The 23,252-nt window shown below is 36.7% G+C and overlaps 2 protein-coding genes and 1 long non-coding RNA gene across 36 annotated transcripts in view; 1 reads left to right on the top strand and 2 right to left on the bottom strand.

Moving 5' to 3' along the window:
• Window positions 1-9,192, bottom strand: part of ldb1a (LIM domain binding 1a) — a 37,471-nt gene extending 28,279 nt beyond the window's left edge. For 13 of the 34 annotated variants that reach the window (XR_015504921.1, NM_001442918.1, XM_087277414.1 and 10 more), the window contains 2 exon segments: window positions 7,906-8,209; window positions 5,181-5,281 (listed from right to left, as the gene is read on the bottom strand). Coding sequence is in view for 33 of the 34 variants with exons in the window: in NM_001442918.1 (NP_001429847.1) it covers window positions 5,181-5,208 (28 nt within the window). In the remaining variant the exon portion in view is untranslated. 34 annotated transcript variants of the gene reach the window in all.
• Window positions 271-20,203, top strand: LOC147834221 (uncharacterized). The gene is made up of 3 exons (XR_015506026.1): window positions 271-355; window positions 1,539-1,613; window positions 17,298-20,203. It is a non-coding gene; the product is annotated as an uncharacterized LOC147834221 (long non-coding RNA).
• Window positions 17,072-22,688, bottom strand: polr1c (RNA polymerase I and III subunit C). Its single transcript, NM_200566.1, is given in 9 exon segments — window positions 17,072-17,412; window positions 17,510-17,626; window positions 18,786-18,935; window positions 19,107-19,259; window positions 21,317-21,436; window positions 21,588-21,720; window positions 21,870-21,977; window positions 22,090-22,161; window positions 22,606-22,688. Coding segments are annotated over 9 exon segments (1,044 nt in total). The 5' UTR covers window positions 22,678-22,688; the 3' UTR covers window positions 17,072-17,293.
• Window positions 22,689-23,252: the final 564 nt, after the last annotated feature.

The following is a 23,252-nucleotide window of genomic DNA, read 5'->3' as shown; positions in this document are numbered from 1 at the left end:
CTAGATCTTATTGCATCTTCAAAACACCAGTAGGAGGCGACAAAGAACCGTCTGCATAAATGACTCGTTTTAACACACGTCAAATGAATCTTCAAAACAAAATAGAACACAAAAGCAAATTATTAAAAGCCTTTTCGTTTTTCATTCCTACCATTTGTGTCCGACGGGTAAAGAATAAAGACCATCAATCCCTTAAAGGGACTTTGGTAATAATTGTATGGTTGCTTACTTTTCCGACTTCAGAAAAAGATTCATTCACTCATTCATTTTGGAACAACGTCACTACCGCTATTTGTTGTTAGCTTCGATTGGAAATAATTTCGAAGGAGGGACAAACAAAAGACCCAAGAAGCTGGTAATATTGTGTCTAAAATGTCCCTAAAAGCTCACTTAATATTTTTCTCTTTATATTTGATTAGCATCCTTTAAAATAGCACCACATTTCAGTATGTGATTTTGCGATTTATGCGATTGTGACTATAGGCCTAACGTACGTACGAAAAACATTCACATTTCACAAACGTTACCACGACTCTTGTTATATTGTGTAAGAAAATATATTAATATTATTTGTAAACTGTATTAAAGTAGATTTTCACAGATAGACAGCAGTACAAAAGTACAAAATATTTACGATAATAATGACAAGAAAAACAAAAAAAACTATTTTAACAGTCAGAATGCACATAATTAAAAGTAATGGTCTCTGTTGATCTCTGTTGATATACACACAGACTTTTAATTTCATCCAGCAGCCAGCCTCAGCGCTTCCGGTAAACAGTCTTTCCATTATAAAAGTGCCACGTTTAATGTCTAATTTCTTTGAAAATCAGTGATCGTCACTGTCTGATAGATATACAATATTAAGTGGGCCTCAGACCGGATAAGAAGCAATGCGTTTAATTCCATTATGCCCCGCCATGTCTTCAAAATATGAATATTTTACCACAGTATTCAATGAAGTTTCTCCACTCGCCTGCTGATCCTGGCTGCGCTAGAGTTTACAAGGTCTTTCATCTCGTTTTATGCTTGAACAACTAAATAAATGCTTATGTCTATTTGACTGAATGTATTGTAATTACATTACACCATCGATGCTGTAAAAGCAACCTTATGAAATTCAAGATAGTCACATTAAGCTTTCACCAGAATTGGCTGAAACACACTAGCTGTTCATATAGCCCATTGGTAATTTGTTGTCTTTTATTGGGTGCATGTTTAGACAACTAGTGCAATATGTTCTAAAACACACCAGAACCAATAAAATGTAGCTACTGTTTTTAAGTTGTATTTATGGTGGATGAAATTAGACCTTTAGTGATGATTTCTGTTACTTGATTCACATAGAAATGAACTTGCCAAAATAATAAATGTGGTTGAAAACAACAGCATATAAATAGTTATATAATATGCTAACCTGCTGACTTTAGACCAAAATTAAATTGTGCATTAAAAGAGTACATCTGTGTATGTGTTAAAAACGATTGCATTTAATATCTTACTTAATATCTTTACTTATTTGTTAAATGTCCTTTCAGAGGTTCTGGACTGGAGATCCACTTTTAGCAACCCTTTGATCTCAGCAAGACCCCGGTGAGAAAACTCCTGGAAAGGTAACAGCCTCTCATCATCAAGCCTCTGCACAATAGCACAAACAGTGAATCACATGCTTAAGTTGAATAGTATAGAGGTACTAAAATAAAAAACTAGTGATGCTTATCCTACCAAGCAAGCATCATTAATAAATCTTCCCTCAGTCCATAAAATCATGTGTCGTTTTTGTTCAGGCAGCGCATTGATTCTTTCAGTGGTGGAGTTGCGCAGCTGGCAAATGCCAGCTCTCATCTAATATTCCCTCACCATCACTGACACGTGACATAACGAGTTCTAACATCCCCGTCTAATGCTGACAAGTTGAGGGGAGCTGATTTCTGCACAGGAAGCCATTTTGTTCTAGCTCTGTGTAATGAGACAGATCCGTGAGAGGGGGGAGATGTTGCGCACACGCACCCGAAACGCACCATGCACAGCCGGGGGACGCTAAATAAGCGCAGCTTCTTTTAACTTGACAGGCACACCTTAAATCTTTTGCTGTTGTGCAACTGGAAACAGGATTGAATTGTGACCAAGGTTGCTATTTTAGCTTTTTCTTAAAGTCATTTCCTTCTAATGAAGCGGCCATGTGACTTTCTGCATGAGGTAACAGGACACATGCTGATATTGAGCGCTCGTGGGTGAGAGGCACAGATTCAGAGCTCAGTATCATGTAAATAGCTTGCGTTTGGTTTGGGTTGTTATCTAGCTTAAACAAAGCTATAAAAGAGGCCATTAAAAGTGTGCAATCCAATATACATCCACAAATCCAGACAGGAAAATCACGGCGGCCCGCTGTACATGCAGCCCACATGAGCACTGGAATGTAAACAAACCAGACTTCAAACGAAACCTGTGTCGAGGGGAGGGACGGGCGCTGTAAGCACAGATTGCACCGTGTTTCTGACAGAGGTGAACATCACGAGCAGGTTTTTACAGTGCTCCTCTGCCTTTTATGAAACGGCATGGAGAGACCCCACAAAAGCAAGAAAGAGCAGTCTCTTGTGCTCCGCTTCAGTCTCTTTCTTCTCTCCGCTCTCTTTCCTGCCTCCCTCCTCAACACAAAAAAAGGAAAGCAATCAGACAGGACACATGGAAATTTCCATGACTACGCTTGTAAAAATGTACCCTTGTGACTTGATTTTAAACAAACGCTATGTGCCAAATTTGAGCTTGTTTATCAGTGGGGCTGCCAGAGAGGCTTTTGTGGCTGAGATAAAATCTTGACTCGAGAGTGTCTGCAGAAACTGCTTGCCTTGTGTTTATGGCACCGAAACAATCCTTGCACCGGTCCAAACTTGCCTCTATGCCATTCACCCTGCTTTTAATCTTTATCACAGTGAGCGGGAGGACAGACATTATGTTCTTTGTAATTGCGATTATCTTTCCATGATGCCACAGATCTCAAGAACATGAAGTTTGGTACTTGAAAACTCCTATAGAGCGAACATATGGACTCTATTAAAAACGTATTTGAGTGATCCAGAGACTGTAACTTGTGAGAGGGAAAGACTGGGTCAGACACAAGGGTGCCTTGTGCCTAGTGGTGTAAATTTGTCTTCTCTATTTAGGGGATGGCGCACACTGGCCTCCACAGCAAAGTCAACATACACTACATCGCTGCTTCCAGCAAGCTTGAACACACTTCTACAAGCTACTCACATTCACTAAAGGTCCAACATAGGTAGCTGTTGGACTTCCCAAAAGGTTAAGAATGAGGGAAATAGCTTTATATCTTCACCGTTTTACTCACAATGCCTTTAAATATACTGTAACTATGTTATTACAAGGGTTTCAAGAAAATTCATGTAATCATTGATCAGATCAAAGTTCAATTGCATGTGCACCAACTTAAGAAGCACAACTTGATTATTAGTCAAGAGATGCTGTCCAAGAGTAACATGTATGATTTGTTTTAGCTCATTTTAAACTGAATAAATCTTTATTTTAATAACAAGCATTTGGATTGCTTGAAGAATGTAAATGTATATGTATTTGCATTAGATATATAAATATATAACTATTAAACATTTGTATGCAAGTATACATAATATAAGTATATAAAAATATATATGTATTAAAATATATATCCATTTATCAATGAATATAGGCAATGTATTTTGGTGCATTTAAACAAAACCGATTTACTAAACAGATATATTTATTAAAATAATATTTTAGTCACCAAACATATTTAGAAATTGAAAGATAATACAATAAAATTCAGGCAAAATATTGCAAACAAAATTACAACCTACAAAATTTCAACTAATTTTTTCAGTTTTTTTTTTTTTTTTTTGCTTTTCTTGATTTTTCCTCTTTTTTTAATTTGTATTTAATATTTTTTTATACCATAAATTTGGGTGTACTAGTTTTTGGACCGTTATCGTAAGTTATTTTATTAGATAAGCTCCAGAATTGGCTTCAGTACTGACTAATCTAATGTATTTGCACAAATATAATATTGTAGAGCCTCCTATTAAAAATATGAATTTAAAAGAGAGATTTGTGAGGGGTGTGCTTATATTTGCTAAGCGCTGTATGTATGTGAATGTAAGAGTGTATGGGTGTTTCCCAGTACTGGGTTGCAGCTGGAAGGGCATCCGCTGTGTAAAACATATGCTGGATAAGTTGGCGGTTCATTCCACTGTGGTGACCTCAGATTAATAAACGGGCTAAGCCATAAAGAAAATGAATGAATGAATGAATGTAAGCAATAACCAAATAAATGTGCATGCATAATAAATATTACAAATAAATATGTATTTCTAAATATAAATAAATGTTTAAATATTTAAAGTAAGTAATAGATAAATGTGTGCCTGTCATTGATTTATATAATCTCTATGCAGTTCGTCTTTTAAAAAATAAATAAGTTGTGACAGATGTTGCAAGATTTCACTGTTCAACAGTCTCAAAGCAAGAACATTTGGCAAAAAAAAAAAGTTCTTTTGGTATTAAAATGCCAACAACATGTGAAAAATATTCACAATGCGGATGCATGAATTTGTGTCGGAAGTTTTTCCATTACTGAAACAATCCTTTATATCATTCCTTGCCATCACCACAAATGGCCACTAATGCCTGAAATTGTTTTCAAAACCTGATTCATGAAAGAAAAAACAACAACAAAGAGAATATGTTTTTCATAACCGTCAGAAACTGCCACAGTGTCCTGCTCAGTCAAAGCCTGTACTTGTATCTCTATGCAAAGCGCTTTAAGATGTGCGCGGAGGCTGACGTCATACGAGAAAGAAAAGCGCTCCACGCAACCATTCGCAGCAGTCAGGAGCCTATTCAAGTCACAGCAATGTTAAGGAAGTCTGGGCTCTGAGACGGTGCACACAGTTCTTGCACAAACACATACATGCCATTACATGCAGGAATAAAACTCACAACTGAAATTGTAAAATAAATGTCCAATGTCCATGATCAAAGCTCAATGCAACATAAAACCCAAGAGAAAGTCTTTCAGGTATAGCCCTCTCTCCCTTTCATTTCCCCCTTCAAAAAAAAAAAGCCCATGCTGTTTCGCAACTCCTGCCTGAAGCTGTTCATGCAGAGAAGGTGAAATTTAAAGCTCTTACCTGGGCAAGCGCAACCTCCAACAGACATCTTCTCACATGTTTGGCACTGCTCTTAATGAAATGGTGTTGTTCAGTCCACGCACTGTTAGCATGGGCTTCTTCTGAGAAATAGAAACAGGCAAAAAGGGGTGGGGAGTCAGCAGGAGGAGGGCACAAAAAAAAATCAAAATGTAGAAACAAGAGCTCTGAGAGAAGCAGGAAGTAGGAATTACACTCTTGCTCGACACTGCACCCAGGTTCATTAATATGCAAATTGCAATACTTGTGGGAGGGAGAAAATATGACTGTGTGTGTGAGAGACACAGGAGAGGATCAGAGAGGGAGGGAGAGCATTGTCAAAGTGACCTGTGAGGCACATTTTAGAGCACATTGGCCATGTGATGCTGTGCTTTTTTCTCTCTCTCTCTGTCCGTGTATTGCCTATTTTTGCCTTGTGCTGCTAACAGAGATAAACAGAGGCAGCCAGAGCCCAGAGGCATGGAGTCATTACCGCCTAGTGGAGCTGCGACACACTGCATAAACACACACTCACACACACACACAGGCACAAGTACAGCATGCCCTCCTGATGCTCCCTGGGGTCGAGCTGCTACACACACACTCGGTTTGTCTTCTCCTCATATAGCTGTACTTCTCCTCTTTGCTTGGTTTGTATGTTCAAGTAAGCTATGCTTTTACATGCATTGTTTTTCTTTAACACTTTCTTTGATAAAAAAAATAAATAACTGGGAAGAGATGCAAAACTTGGTAGAATAATCAGTTTTTGTGACAAAATGTTATATTTATAAGAATCAGCAAATATTAGGGGTATTATTGAGCGTTTTATTTTATTTATATACTGTGTGTATTTTTATAATTGAAGTCAAAATTATAAGCCCCCCTTTGATTTCATTTTCCTTTTAAATATTTCCCAAATGATGTTTACAAGAACAAGGAAATTTTCACAGAATGTCTGATAATATTATTTCTTCTGGAGAAAGTCTTATTTTTTTTATTTTTGCTAGAATAAAAGCAGTTTTAAAACCATTTTAAGGTCAAAATTTCTTGCCACTTTAAGCTATATATTTTTCAATATTTTACAGAACAAACCATCGTCATACAATAACTTGCCTAGTAATTACCCTAACCTGCATAGGTAACCTAATTAACCAAGTTAAGCCTTTGATGTCACTTTAAGCTGTATAGAATTGTCTTGTAAAATATGTAGTAAAATATTATTTACTGTCATCATGGCAAAGATAAAATAAATAACTTATTATAGACGAGTTATTAAAACTATTATGTTAAAAAATGTGTTGAAAAAATCTCTGTTAAAAAGAAATTGTGGGCTAATAATTCTGATTTCATATATATATATATATATATATATATATATATATATATATATATATATATATATATATATATATATATATATATATATAAGGGGTGTCAAAATTAATTGTTTCTTTGTTAAGCTGCCATGCAGACGCAGACAATTTGATATTGGTTCAGTAATAGATCCTATTATGTACTGACGTCATTTATCACATACGCGCTATGTCACGGTAGAATACTATAGTGAGGGAGGCGAGCGCGGGTAATTTAAACATGGAAACTCTGCACAATTCACTGCGTGTTTGCTAGACAGTCATTCACTGACACTGAAGTTATAGCAGAAGCCCTTAACAAACAAAATAAGTAGTGCTAGTATTGCAAAAATTAACTTACATGTGTAATTTACTCATTTTTGTATTCTTATTTGATTACATTTGCATTTACATTAGTCTCAAAAACTACTAAAATGCTGTTTTATGCATGCCAGGCCAGTAGATGGTGATGTCACATATACACAATTTTTCTACAGGCCTGTATTCCGCCTTAGTTGTTTTGGTTATCAAGTATGACGAGTATGCCTCGAGAGTTGAGCATGACTAAACACGAAATATGTATAGGCCATTTTGTCATTATGATGTTATCTCCATTTTCTGAAATCAACATATTTGTAGTTTTCATTGACGTGGTAATGTAATTGTATTCAAAAACACTAACACTATACAATTTTCAAAGGTTTGTGTTTTTCATGGTCAGCAAAATTGCCATTGTGTAAATGAGCATTCCAATTTTTTAATCTTTAAACTACTTTCTATATAGCATGTCATTGACGTTGTACTCCTAAGAATAGAATTTAGGAATAAAATGCAGGTATTTCAGTGTCCAGAAAAATAGAAATGTCTTTGTAGTAAAATTTAACTGTACATTTTGCCATATTCAAATAGCTTGGATTTACAGAGTGCTTCTTAGAATACCTTAATATTAATACTAATACAATAATACCAATGTCCAAAAACAGTAGTACATTTATCTCTAAGCATAGTAACTATGATTAACAAACATTTAATAATAAAGACAACAGAATGCTTATAGGTTATCATATTCATGCAGCATGCTGTTCATATGGTACATCAATGTACATTAAGGAACACCAAGATATTTCCATGGTACAAGTTCAGAAGACATGCAAACCTTATTTGTGAATTTAGCGACTTATTTTTTCATCATGATTTTTATTTGTTAGCATATTTATATAATACAATGTACTACATCAAAGTTCCTTGATACCATGATATTCAAAGTCCAAAAATACCCTGTTTTTAAAATGCAGCATCTGGCATTTATTCATACTGACAAGAAAATGGTTCACTTAACAGCTACAGACAGTTTAGATTAAAAATGCAAAACATACCTGGAGCAGTGGGACATTGAAGAAACAGCCCAGGCTAGTGTGCTAAGGTGTCTAATTTCTTCAAGGAGACAATGTTTAAACCTGACTGAGCACTCGCACTATCTAGTTATTCACTTTGTAAGTACAAAAAGCTCAGCATTTGTCTTTGTCTCTAAGCGCACCCTCACATCTTCAGCCCTCCCTGTTTTAGAGACTCATTGGCTTTCTCGTAGTCCCAAAGGACAGACAGAGGTCCCTGTCCACATGGCACCCGCTCGGTGTCAACCCTGCGATCGATCCGACGCCTCCCTCGCTCTGCCCTGCTCTGTCTTCTCAAAGCCTCTCTCTCCCTCCAGTGGGCTGTGCTTCTAACTACGAATCTCACACACCACTGGTCCTTTACGTCCCCTGTCAAAGCCGCCTGACAACTCCAGAGAGAGAGGGGGGGAGCACTCAGCAACCTCTTGATTTCACAGACTCCCATCCGGCGTATCTAGGGAACAAGGCACTGCTTTCATCACACCGCTGTTATTTCATGTCACCTGTCACTCAAAATCAATACGCTGACACGGAGACAACACTCTCCGGCCAGATGTAAAATCAGACGTATTCGGCAATTATAGCACTCCTAAGATGCTTCTAATGAACTCAATTGCTTTAGTTTTCTCAGCCGAGAGCTCCAAAATACAGTAAGCGAAGAACAAAGAGAGGCACTCCACGGAGAATAATTTCACACTGAAGGGTTGTCTTTCTCCGCTGTAGGAAATGGGTTTTTGTTTTCAGCGCCACAGATTGGCTTTGAAGCTCTGAGCCTCGGGAGATGCTCTTCACCACAGACTGCACAATCAGGTCTCGCTCTCCCACCCTCCCTCCCTCCCTCCTTCGTCCTCAGTCGCACGCTCTCACACTCTCCGACTCGCGGCTCTGCTGAAAACAAAGATGATCCCTGCTCTGTCTTTCCTCTGACACCACCATTGTTGAAGCTTAGATGTTTACCTGCATGTGCTGACACTCACTCACCTTCCCTCGCAGTCCCTGTCGAGAAAGAAACAGAGAGGAAGTGTCAACAATCAACTCCTGATCCAATTAAGTGCATGAAAACAGTAACACGCAATGCTCGATTTATCAAGCCAAATGAATCTCATCAAGTTAACCTTGTTCCATATTTTTCACGCCACCACATTTCACCTCTTACCTCAGGGTCTGTGCTGTTTGTGGTGGTCGAAGCTTGTTGTATTGATGATCTGGAGCTGGGTCAATTAGCCCCTAAAAAGCATGGACAGAGAGAGAGAGAGAGAGAGAGAACGTAGAGGAGAGCAAAAGGAGGAGGCGGGAGAGAGTGCACAGATCCACTGGAATAAATATGACGCAGAGCCAGAGCAACTTCTCCAGCCCGCTGTACCCAGCGAGGGCACTGTCACCATGGCAACGGCAGAGCAGTGATAGCTCGCCGGGGCACACAAGGCACGGCATTATTCTGTCTCTCACTCACTGGAAATACACAGTTCCACTCAGGCAGCGAGCACGTAGGCAGGCGGACGGGCGCCTCGTGTTCAATTAACTTTACTTGTTCTGGGCCCCAGGAGCCCAGCCACCTGTGACCTGCAATGAGGACTGATGCTGCTTAATGCAAAGATTATTTGAGAACATGCCAAATGGCGTGCAAATCAGCATTTGGAGATCGATCCTCCACTGGCTCTTTGTTTAACAAAGCTAATAGTCTGTCTACTTAGTTTGTATGGCATTTTCAATTGAGAAACACTTATTGAACAAAAACTTGGTTTAAGCTGAACTCAGAATCTGGCTAAAACTATGCCAACAATGGATATGAGCAGCACAAACACAACACAACTATAGACTATACAAACCTGTCTATACGGTGCAGTGTTAATATCAGCAACAAACCTGAGAAAACTGATGTTTTATTTGTGACACTGATGCAAAACACAAATGATTTCAGTGGTTGTTTTGTCACACCAAGTGCAGACACTCTTGAGCTGTTGTGGCGTAGTGCACAACCATTGGCAATGCTCATGTATGGTGACCCCCCCAAAAAAAAGATTGAGCAGCTGAAAAGGGACCAAAACTCTCTCTGAAAAGAGACAAATCCAGCCAAGAGTTACTATAGACCATTTCAATGTGGTCATGTCATTGGCCCATGAACATTTCCTGCTAGTTATCAAACTATTCCATAACTGTAACAAGAGGCAATTCGATTATAACTTAATGGTAAAACAGCTATCATAACATCATTTATCAATATGTGGCTCTTTTTGTATTCTCGAAGGCTATAAAAATTAAAAATGTAAAACAGGAAATACATTTTTCAGATTCTTACTAGTTTCAACTGTTTGGCAGTTTATCACTTTGGGCCTCATGTATCAATGCTCAAAAACTTTGCGTGTGCCAGATTTCATGCTCACGTTTGGATTTACTTACGATGAAATTAACGTGAGTGTGCGTTGGTCCACGCCAACATCATGCCTGGCATACGTGCATTTCTTGTGTGTGTTTGTTTTATTTCCCTTGACGACTCGTAGAGGCAATTTTGTTTAATTGCAAACTACAAACAAAGTATCTTTGAGTCGTGCAATGCCAGCTTTGTGGGAGGGGATCATCTGCATGTCTAGCAGGTATAAGGTTTTCATACCATGCAGTTGACCAGCCAAACATTAAAGCGTGATGTGCAGCGATCGCCGGTTTTTACAATGTAATCGGAGCGATCAACTGCACGCACATTGCTATAAAGGCGCCATCTGAAGACGAATATGCATACGTGAATCGAAAAAATTTCCATTCAATAAATGTGCAAATAATATGTGATGCTCAAATGCCCTTAACAAATATTTTAGCAGGGTGGCCTTGGTCAACTAATAATTTATTCATCCTCACAAACAGCATGGATGGGATGAGGCTCCAAGGTGGCAGGCACTCGGTCAGTTAAAGAGCGGGTGATTGGCACTGCCTTGATAAGAGCTGAGGGGTGCTGCTATAACGCCCTAACAAAGTGTTCCTCTAATACATATGTGTCTCCCAAAGACACAGATACTACTCCAGACAGTAAAGTGTCGCCCACAATTGAGGCAACTCTCTTCTCAAAGGGTGTTAGTTCAGCATCCCTTGTTCCCCTGCCTGTTCGGTCCACACTTTGACGGTGCGAGTTTCATGTTAATTCAGATGTACAAAGAGAATTGGCCTTGGATTCCGCATACGCAGTGTTTCATACGTCTGAATTTTTAACTGCGTACGCACATTTACAGCTTTGTCCGTACGCAATATTTTAGTATAAATTTAATGCAAGTCTTTGTACATGAGGCCATTGGACTGACACAAAAGTCCCCTGTAAAACTAGCCAATAAAAATATCTCAGCATCTCAATCTAATATTATTTGGCTTGTTAATCTCCTGGTTGGCATCACGGTGGTACAATGGGTAGCACGATTGCCTCACAGCAAAAATGACGCTGGTTCAATTCCTGGCTGGGTCAGTTGGCATTTCTGGAGTTTGCATGTTTTCCCTGTGTTCGTGTGGGTTTCTCCGGGTGCTCCGGTTTCCCCCACAAGTCCAAAGACAAGAATTGAATAAACTAAATTGGTCATAGTGTATGTGTGTGTGTAAATGCAAGAGTGTGGGGGTGTTTCCCAGTGTTGGGTTGCTGCTGGAAGGGCATCCGCTGTGTAAAACGTATCCTGGATAAGTTGGCGGTTCATTCCGCTGTGGTGACCCCTGATTAATAAAGGGACTAAGCCGAAAAGAAAATGAATAAATAAGTGAATTATCTGCTAATCAGATCTATCTGATATTACTGTTTGGTGGGTTGGCCAAGCAATTTCACTGGTTGAAATTGTCCCAAATCTTTAAAAATCACTCCATAAAAATCTGGTTTGGTGATCTCCTGGCCTGGAAAGACTAGTTGGTTGAGGGAGTTTAAAGATTTTGGACACATTTTAACTGGTCTGGTTGGAATAGATTGTAAACAGGTTGACCAAGATTGGAGAATGACCCAAGTCAACTAACCCTTTAACTGCCCCACCAAGAAAAAAAAAACTTTTAATTTCGCTAGTTAACACACTTTTTTTTTTTTTAACACATCCCATAATTTCTAAAATATCAACCTCTACCAATTGGTTGATATTATGGTGAAAGTACCAGAATTAATGATTATACTATAAAAAAAAATCTGAAAATATGAAGTGTATAAGACCAATTTATTTAAAAACATTTTTTGGAATTGTGATTTCATTTTTGAATACTGAATCATCTTTATTTTTTGAAGTATGCCATAAAATATTTCAGATTCTCAATTAACATGTGTTGTGGTGCAACAGGATTATGTTTGTTTGATTATTTTTTTGTAAGCCATCATTGCTGTGTGTGTAAACTATTATTTAAAACAGCTATTCTTTAAATGACTTTAGCAATCATTATTTAAAACAGTCAAAACATGGTCAGCCATTTGGCAGAACAGGCAGTTAAAGGGTGAAACCAGCATTGGGTTTATGTCTTTATTTTTTTCCATTAGGGCTGTCAAATGAGATGAAGTAATCTATTAAAAACAAATAACTAAATAAATACATTAACATGGTTTAATTTAGTTGGGTTCAAGACTTTATTAAAAATTATTTGACCCAGCTGAAATCAAAAGCAATTACATTTATCAGCAATGGAAAGCTGAAGTAGTTTCGGAAAAAAATGGTAGCGTCCAGACAGTCAAAAATATGTATAATAAGCTTTATCTTAATGATCTGTCAAGCTGTGCTAAAGAAAATTCCACCAAGTGGGCTGAGGAACCGGGCGATCTCTTCACCATAATTTGCTTGCTTAGGAAAATTCAGTATATTTTAAAAACAGCGCTGGCCAACAAGGATATGAGATTTTTCTTCTGTCTTTTTATGCTTTGAGTGGTGGTGTCTGCTGCTTGCCAAGAGCAAAGCTGAGTAATGAGACAGGATAGAGAGGGATGGAGAGTGCCAAGTGACTCCGGTCTCAACCAGTCTCAACAGAACCATTCTAATGATGAAAGCCGCACAACGGAAGGTGACCCAGTTATTGTCCTGCCTCCCTCTGCGTATTTCTCTCTCCGAAGACACCCTGGCCCAATTTCAACAGGCCTGTGCACATAGTCTGCGATTATGTATTTGCCTGTGCGTTATGGGTGGGCGGATGTTTGGTTGAATATAGCTCAAAAAGATCTACTGCAGATGTTTTGCCCACCCATAATAATAAGCCAAGATGTGAGTAAGTCCACCTGGAGAAGGCAGGATTAATGTGTGGAAATAGAAAAGAACTTCTCCTGTCGAGCTCAGGTAAAGGAATTAGATGCAAAGTGAAGTTCTGGATTGTGCATAAATCTGAATGAACTCTATCAGGTACTTCAGTGTTTGTATCATCTGGCAAACACAAGAAAACAGGATTTCATGCATAATGCTTTTATTGTGCTGACTTCAGCCCTCATTGGGCCAAACAGTGCCCTGCAGTGCAATTGTGTAGCCACTTTAGACGCATCTGCCTTTGGCAACAGCAGCATATGCTGGACATTAGCTCTAGTAATTCACTCTGCATGTTTGTATGTTACTCAAAAGCAGACAAGAACCTCAGTGTGCGCTTTTAAGAAACACTGATTGCAAATAATCATTACACATATCGGGGCTGATTTGTATATTAAATACAGCTATATTGAAGATAGAAACTTTCCAAGCAAGTGCTACAAAGTGTTCTCACTGAGATCACTGAACTGAACACGAAGGCAAATTTTCAGGTCACTGCCACAGTGAAAGGAAAACGCCTTTGTACTGCATTATTTAGTCCTACTGGCACGATGAGATGTTTGAACAGTGTCAAGAGGTATATGTCTAATTAATTTAAGTACATTTTAGAATTGATTGCCTCTATCCACGTTTATTCTGAGTTACAGCATTTGATTTCTTTGAAAGGCCTGGCAGTCAGAATAAAACATTTAGCTTTTTTTTCAATGGTATGAACTTGGATTATCCTAAAGAAATGGAAAAAATCTAGTAAAATATTAAATAAGCTTAAAACAGCCTGACCTATCACATTTTTTAGCTGTATTGTTTTAAATTGTTTAAAGTTACTTTACTCGGCTAAAAATATGGTTAGGAATATTACAATTAAAACAATTCATCAACAAATTGACAAATAAATACAAAAATAAAGTCATACTACTAAACAGATCTCTTAAAAAAGCAAAACTTGAAAATCAATACTTCAAAAAAAACTAATCTTTTTTTAATAAACTGAATATTATGAACATAATTGAACTATTCACATTTTTTAAATAAACAGAAGTGTTTTTTTTTTTTTAAATATAAAGTCAAATTGTATGTAGAAGGACTGATCCTCATAATGCATCATTGTAATAAAATGTTTTTATGCACATTCCACAGTATACCCATTGTTTATAGTTTGAACTTGTATTTTTATTGGTATAGGCCTTCAAAGGACACATGATGAAAATCAACTTTTGTAAGCTGTTTGGACAGAACTGTGTGTGGGTATAGCTTGTCCACTGTCATATTTGAGTTATTATAAACCTAGTAAGTCTCTTTTTTTAAATTTCCTGATATTTTAATTGGACCCTAATCGCAGTGATTTTGAGGCCCACTGCAACATGACATAGTAGTGCAATTTTCCCCGCCCACCAAATTGATTGACAGGCACCATGTTTCTAAAATAACATGTATACACATGAACACAGAACTATAAACTAGGATTAAAATATTTGTTTTAACTACGTGGTTTTTGTAAGTTTTATAAGTTTAAAACATTATTAAAACAGAGCACATTTGTAATTAAGAAAGTAAAATTGTAGAAAAAAATATCTAAATATCTAAGAAAGTAATATCTAATTTTTAAACGATATAAATCACCATAGCATCATGGTGTCAATAAACGCGCTTATACACTGACGATCAAAATTAGAGAACAATGTATAAATAATTGAACAATTCTGAAATAATGTCATCTTCACTGCTCAACAGTTGAAGGATGTTTTTGTCCCATCTATACTATGCTACCAGAACACCTGTTCCCCAAAATAACAAAGGCATTTCAACAAAAAACATTATTTTGCTGAAAACACACTGATCAAAATTAGAGAACACTTTCAGATACCTCCCAGTTATTGGTGTCAATCTGGAATCTGGTGCTAATTCCCTTTATTATCTGTCAACCCCTATTTACCTGGCAGCCTAGCTTCCAGTTTCACTGACTCTGCAAGATGGTGGGCCGTTCTAAAGTGACTGAAAGCCTTCGGCAGCAGGTTGTCCAGATGAAGGCCAAATGGATGACCCTATCAGCCATAGCAAGACAAGTTGGTCGTTCCAAATCTGTGATTTCAAGAATACTAAACCTTTACAACATCACAACTCATTCAAGTCCCTCAAGAAGGCTGGTCATCCACAGAAGAGATGACAGGGTACTGCGGAGGATCTCAATGGGCAATCGTTTTTACACTACAGCTGGAACTGCTCACCAGTTCAGCACTGAACAGGGTAAAGATCTGTCTCGTCATACAGTGTCTCGACGTTTAAGAGCATTTGGACTAAAAGCCCACTCTGCAGTAACCTAACCTCTCATTAGCAGAAAGAATCAAAAGGCTTGACTAAGCTTTGCTGAGTAGCATGTTGTGTGGACGAAGGAGAACTGCTCCAAAGTTCACTTCAGTGATGAAAGCAAGTTTAATTTATTTGGGTCCGATGGGAAACATTATGTTCAGTGACAAACTGGAGAAAGACTGAACCCAAAGTGTATAAAGAAGTCAGTAAAAAGTGGAGGAGGAAGTGTCACGGTTTGGGGCATGTTTTTGGCAGCAGGAGTTGGGCCTCTACATGTATATGGCAGAGTGAATGCAAATGTTTATCAGAACCTTCTATAACCACATATGGTTGCTTCCCTGCGTTCGTTACCCAATCAGCCCGCAGTGTTCATGCAGGAAAACGAGCCATGTCATACAGCAAAATGGGTAAAGCAGTTCCTTGAAACTGAAAACATTGAAATAATGACATGGTCTGCCCAGAGTCCTGAACTCAACCCAATAGAGAACCTCTGGAAAATCTTTGGCGACAAAGTTATGGCCAAGAAACCCATTACAGTCACTGAACTGTTTAGAAGACGGGAAGAAAAGTGGGCCAAAATCACGCCAGAGCAGTGTGAGAGACTAGTGCTGTCTTGTGGCCACAGATGTGCTGAAGTAATTCCGAGCAGAGACCTGTACACTTCCTACTAATTGCTCACTGTTTTAACCTTCAGAAAATTTAGCTGTAATCTTCTTCCATGCTACAGTCATTGTTGTTCTCTAATTTTGATCAGTGTGTTTTCGGCAAAATAATGTTTTTTGTTGAAATGCCTTTGTTATTTTGGGGAAAAGGTGTTCTGGTAGCATGGTATAGATGGGACAAAAACATCCTTCAACTGTTGAGCAGTGAAGATGACATTATTTCAGAATTGTTCAATTATTTATACATTGTTCTCTAATTTTGATCGCCAGTGTATATGTATGTGTGTGTACTGCAAGAGACATTTGTGACTCGTCATTTCAGAAAGACTTGATTAAACTCCACCAAAAATACATTAAATAAATTTACTTTTACTTTTGACTAATAAACTGTATTTCAGCTTCATGCATGTCTGTCACTGTGCTGTTTATCTGAAGAGAAGCAGACACATGTGCCAACGGTGGGCAGGAAGAAGCACCTCATTTGCATTTAAAGCTACAGGCTACAAAAACAGCTACAACGTATTCAGACACCAAGATGGGCAAATTCTGAAGACTATAATAAATAATCTGATGGGTATTAAGCTGAAACTTTACAGACACATTCTGGAGACACCAAAGGTTTATCTTACATGTTGTAAAAGGGGTAAAACGGTTGCCGTTTAACATCTGGCAAAGGGACCACCAATGAAAACTAGACTGGGCTAATTTAGATACTTTTACGTTATTGGGGAATGTTGCTTAACATAACTGCCACTTGTTGTGAGAAAAAACAATGTCAAAAATGTAAATCTACACTTTATTGTTAATTATGCTAATAAATTAATGTTAATAATGGACATTAACTAATTCAACACACAAGACAGTAAAGACTCACAAGACTGGACAGATCTGTTTAAATTCTGACTACAATGGTAAAAAAAAACAGAAATCAAAGACAAATAATTTTGTCAAAAAAAAAGTTTAATATACATGGAGAAGAAACATAAAAATGTCAGAAAAATGTGTCAAATATATGAATTACAGAATTGATTAGTCATAGAATTTGTATGAATAAACACTTGTAAATGGATTTGTTAGCTACAGCTTTACAAGCTCTGTACAGTGGCAACAAACCAATCACATAATTTCATTCAGAACTGTAGGATGAGTCTGACTGCCCTTATTTTCTTCCATCTAGTCCATTTCTGTTGCTTCAAGCTCTGTAAGAAACTTCTGGCACTTAGACATGAGGACATTAATGGCCTCAGTAACCAGGACATCGGGAGGGAGGATCCCTGTGGACTCAACTGAAACTAAAGAGAAAACAGAGGCAACATGCGATTATACCATTGGTAAGTCAACACCAAATAAACACTATAGCTAATGCAATGCTTTTGGTTGCAAACCTACATATAAAATGATCCCGCACTCTTCCCAGTTTCACCAAGCTCTTCAAGTCATCATGGCGGAGAACTTCTCTGCTGCATGTGTCCAAACGACTATTTACAACCTTTGCCACCTTCCTTCCTGAAATTGATAATTACCGTGTCATAACTTATAATACAACAACTAAAAGTAACAAATATCATGATTATGTGGGCAAGGAAGCTGTTCAAAATGGCTGATCACTTTAGAAACCAAACATGTGGCTGTCTTCATCAATGCATCATAAAATCATTGGCTCACTTTTTTTCATATTCATATGTGCAAAATTTGTCACGTAAATAAACCTTGCACACTGAGTCCGATGCATATTAATTAATCCACTCCAAAAAAACACAAAACATTTTAGAGTCAGTTCAAGCAATGATACTTTGTTCTCCTCTCTTTTAGAAAAAGTAAGAGACTACATATTGTGTTCATTCTATACTGCATAGAGAGGAAGGAGTGTTCAGCTCATTACTGAATCTAGTGACAGGTTCTTTATTTTATACATCGTGTTTGTCAAAGTTATCTGTAGCTCAAATTATGGTATTCTGTATTTAGCTGTTCACCTGTACGGTGGCTCTGAACTGTCAATACACTCCTCAAAGCACTTTTTCAGATGTGAAAATTGAAAATAAATAAATAAAACCTGTTTCGATTTATTTATTTTTTTATGAATTAATCCGGTTAGATTTTTTTTTAATGAAGGACGAAGGCAGTTTCGTAGGCAGTGTGTCAATACACTTTACACAACATGAGGTCGAATTTATTTTTTTAAGTTATGGTCTGTGATATATGGTATATTTCTGAGTGTTATAACATGTCGCTGATCCGCAAAAAAAAAAAATACGATTGTGAGATATTATTTTAGAAATTTCTATTGAAACTGAGAAAACAGCACTGTTGGTTGTTTGATATTACTTAACTATATTTTTAACATATTTAGGTGTATTTATGCTTTCATTGCTTGAATTATGGCTGCACAGTATATCACTTCAACATGGATATTTCAATGTGCACGTGCAATAGTCATATCGCAGGATGTGCAATGTTGAGTTTATATGTAAGGACTATAATTGACCAGCACAACAGATCAAAACACATGAGATTTGTGAGAAAACAAAACTGCAACACAAAATATTGCAATGTCAGAATTATTTTCAAGATGTCTTTTTTGGAGAGTCGCTTGAAACTATTTTTGTGGTAAATCTCAAACTGCCCATAAATAAGAAAAATAACTATACTTTGGTCTTATCCCTACCGTTCACATTCTCCAGCTCAATAACTCCAGGTGAGAAGCAGCGCTTTAACCTCTCTGCTTGTTCTCCCTCAATGGTCTGCAATAATGTGATTTCAGGAAGGAGCCTGTAGCTTGCTGTGGCCACAGGAGAAAACTTGGCATGATCCTTACCTGTGAGGGGAGAGGCTCTGCAGTTAATCTCACAATTCCAAAATAAACAGGAAACTTTGGACTACACGTTGAAGTTATATAGTAGCCAGCCTTTATTAAAGAAATATAGATGAAATATGCCTCTCTGGAAATCAAATGTCTGCTTGGTCAGTAGCCTCCTTTATTACTTACCTATTCCTTTGACACAGTGCATAACTATATCAAGTTCCTGCCCTGGTCGGACTTGTGCCAGAAGAATGTCCCCATGCACAGGGCCGATCTTGGCATCTGCAAACACATCGGCCTGGTTTCCAATTGGGAGCCATTTTATGTCACCTGAGTAGACTGAAACCAAACTCGAGAATTCAGTGATATACTGTAAACATTGTAGATCATATCTATTTAAATGGCATCTTTATTGGCTATTCTGCTTGGCTTCTGTTGTGTTGCGTGGTTAATCTTAATAAAGAGATTACAGAATTTTTCCGATCACAAAGGCTGTGAATTAAATGCATAAATATGTTCTGCATGTTTCAGATTTTAGCATTTTATGTATTCAAATTCAAATAAATAGATTGTTTTGGACAGAATAAAATATTTTATTTTTTATTTTTACATATTTACAATTCAAATTTTAAAGTTGTGCAGAAAAATAAAAGGTTTAGTACAATATTAATAATTTATTTTGCAATATTGCAACTAATGTTGTAATGTTTATTAGTTTTATTTAGCAATTCTTGAAAAAAATATATAAATAATGATTACCTTATAGTCATAAATAGATAAACGTTTGGTCAAATTGGGCAGCTTTACAAACTATATGCAGGAAAACAGGAGTTTTTTAAATAGTGTTTTTAATAACAATCTTATTCTATCAAATATAATTTTTTATCACAAGTTGGACAGTCTTACTTGGCGTGAATAATGGACACTTTACAGGTTTCAAAGAACACATGAATATGGGTGGGTTACAAGTTTTAGATTGGTTTTATATAAGGCTGGACGATATGGCAAAAATTTATATCACAATATATTTCTTAATATTGGTCGATGCAATATAATTTCGATATCGATATGGACAATATTGAAAAGACAGGAAAAAACTGCTAAGAACGCACACAATGGATGTCTGTACCTACAAATGTCTGCAAACTGAATTTGCAAAGTCTATAATACCTCCAGGCTCTTATAACTTTTTTTTAAACAGTACAAAAATGTAATGTTCACTTTTTACTTGTATTTAACCTTTACAAACAAGTAATGTGAAATAAACTATCAAATAAATAAAACTCTCAGAGTCAGCTTATTTATACACACACACACACACACACACACACACACATATATATATATCAGCATGAAGCGTGTGTGCGAGTGTTAATTTGGGTGTTTATGCGAGAATTGACTATACGCAAGGATCGAGTTTATATGTATGTGTGCATTAATGTGGGAGTATATGCAGGGATCGAGGTTGTGCGTACATATGTGGATATATGCATGTATCAAGTTTATATGTATATGTGCAAGTTTCATACATGTTTTGAACATACAGGTTTATATGCGAGTAATTTATAGGTGCATATGCACGTGTTGATAAGCCAAGTTTGATTTAAATCCTACACTACGCTTCATAGCCATCTGCGTTTGCCTTTTGCCTTCTCCTCTGACACAGCTGTTTCAGTAGTGGGGAGGTGGATGGTGGTGATGGTGAGGGGACAGGTTGGCTTAAACTTTTATGATGCCTCATCTTCTGACTCTTAGTATATTCTATCGGGTGGAACAGATTTTATGTGTTCACGCTGCTAATCTGCACCACTCTGCTGCACATTTAGCAGAGCACCGAAACTATACATTTATCGGAACTTAAAAAGCCGAACCACTAATCAACTAATTCATCTGCTTTCTTACTTGTAGAAGCTTGAATACATCTGTATTCAGGGCACTCATTTTATAGCAAAAACTTTCTGCGACGGAGCTTAACCAACTGCTGAGCGCTGGCAGCGGGTCTGTGATGTACATCATCATGCAAGTGTCATCACGATTATTCTGACGGCTGAGCAATGAACGTCAGTGACAAATGATACAATGTATAAGATCTTAAGCATGATTAAAATATATATGTAAATTTAAATCGAAATACCGGAAGTGGGTTTAAAAATAATATCAACGTTATTGAAAAATAATCTTTCGCGATATATATTGATATTGAATTATTGTCCAGACCTAGTTTTATAAGACATAGCAGTAAAATAATTCCCCCAAGCACCAGAGAGAAAGTGGATAATTGGTTATGGAAAAACAAATTAAAACAAAAGCATAAATCTCAAGGATAAAATTTAAATCTCAGATTTTGTCAATCTAAAAAAGGCTTAATTTAAAAAAAGTAAACTTTTTTTTTTTACTCATGTGATTGAGATATAACTCCTTTGGATCTGAGGAGTCTTTAGGGGCTCTGGGATTCCTGGTGCATTTAACCTTCAACTGTAGTTGAATTGTGTCAATTTCTGTGCCTTCCTGATCCTCTGAAAAACACAACACATACAAATCTCTTTTAAAGTATTATATTATCATATTTTTTATATTATATTGACAGTGCTGGCATGTGTGTCATCATTATAAAACCTTCTTAAATGTTAAAGCAAACATCAAAACATGCTTCCAGAACTTACTCACCTGAATTCCTGTACTCGAAAAGACGAGGGTCTGCTTTAATGGGAACAAGACCAAGCCTGTGTGCTAAAATCTCATCCTGAATGATTGATGTGTTATTGTAAATAAAGACTTTTTCAATGGCCATTGTTGGAACCTAAGTTGCCAAACAAGAGGGAAAATAAACACTAGAGTTAAAAATTAATTAGGTAGAGCATGATGAATGTCATGTATTGCACAACAGCAGCTCATCTTGATGGTAATAAATAAAGCAGACATGGTGCGAACATATCCTCAACAACAAACCTCAGCCAGTAATATACGGCGAAAAGCATTGGCGATGGCAGCATCTATGCCAATCATATCAAACTCCAGTGTGTTTTCATCTGAACTAATTATTTCAATCCTGAAATTCTGAAAGAGTTCAAAAGACATCACATCATGTTTAGAACATTTAAAAACATAAAAAATTAATTAAACATTAAAATTAGCTAGAATTAAGACACAGCGTAGACTTTTCACACACCTTTTTGAATTTTTCAAAGTCCCAAGTGTCATCATAACCGGGGTAATTTCCTGGATAATCTGTAGTATGGACCTGGAAATATTAGATACAGTTAATATTAGGTACATGTGTAGCTTATCAGAATACACTTTAATACCCAATACATGAGAACACATAAAAACATTTACCCTTTACATAAATTAACCATGCTTTTACAACAAATTTTAAATTTAGTTTTTAAAGTATGGCAACCAATTATTTACAATTCTTTCGCCATACTAACCATGTTAAACCATGGAAATGCCATCAAAACTAATTGTAAATACTTTATAAACGCTTTATGCGACAAAAGCAATAGTTACTATACTTAATACAATAAAAAACATGGTTTGTTTTTGTAAGAGACAGTACGAAAAAACCTTTATGACATGTGCATCTAATACATATTAAGGAACAATTTCATTTGTGAAACAGACTTTATCGACATAAACACGACGTAGAAACTGTGTAAATATCCCGCAAGTGGGTACAACTTACATTTTTCACACCGAATTCGCCCAATATTACTCTATCACGAATTTCATCCACGTTGCTCATAGGCGCCGCCATCTTTGCTGTCATGCTTCTCTTTCGCCGATAGAGGGTACAAAACATGCATACAAAAAGTCCAATCAAAATGAAACTTCAGTAATGTCAGTGTTATAAATGCTATATTTAAAAAGATAAACATATATGTATACTCTGCAAGTGTACATACGAACAATTATAATATAGGCCACTATAAAATATATAGATGTTAAGGTTTTACTTTTAAGGTAAAATCCATAGATTTAAGGTTTTACTTGGGGGCGTTGTTTAAAACATTCAATATAAAGATATTCAATCCGCAGAAGGTATCTACATATTATGCGAATTAAATAAATAAAGTGGAGATTGTGGGATTATTATTTTTTTTTTTTGCTGTTTTTTTTCTGCGGATAAAGCATTATTATTACTTGTTATAATATTGTGTGTTCATACAGTTCATACAAATGCAGATTTAGGCAAAACCTATTAAATGAGCAGGTTTGTACATAAAACCAATGAAATAAAAATATACAAAAAATAATAAACCAATAATCATGAAATTAAAGAAAAAATGGTTAAAGTCGCGGATCTCCTGAATTTCGCAAAACATTTATGAT

This window comes from Danio rerio, chromosome 13 (assembly GCF_052040795.2).
Source record: "Danio rerio strain M-AB ecotype USA chromosome 13, GRCz13ab, whole genome shotgun sequence".
In the NCBI taxonomy this organism is placed as follows: Eukaryota; Metazoa; Chordata; class Actinopteri; order Cypriniformes; family Danionidae; genus Danio; species Danio rerio.
The sequence above is the reverse complement of the archived record's forward strand: the minus strand, read 5'-3'. Positions and strand labels throughout refer to the sequence as shown.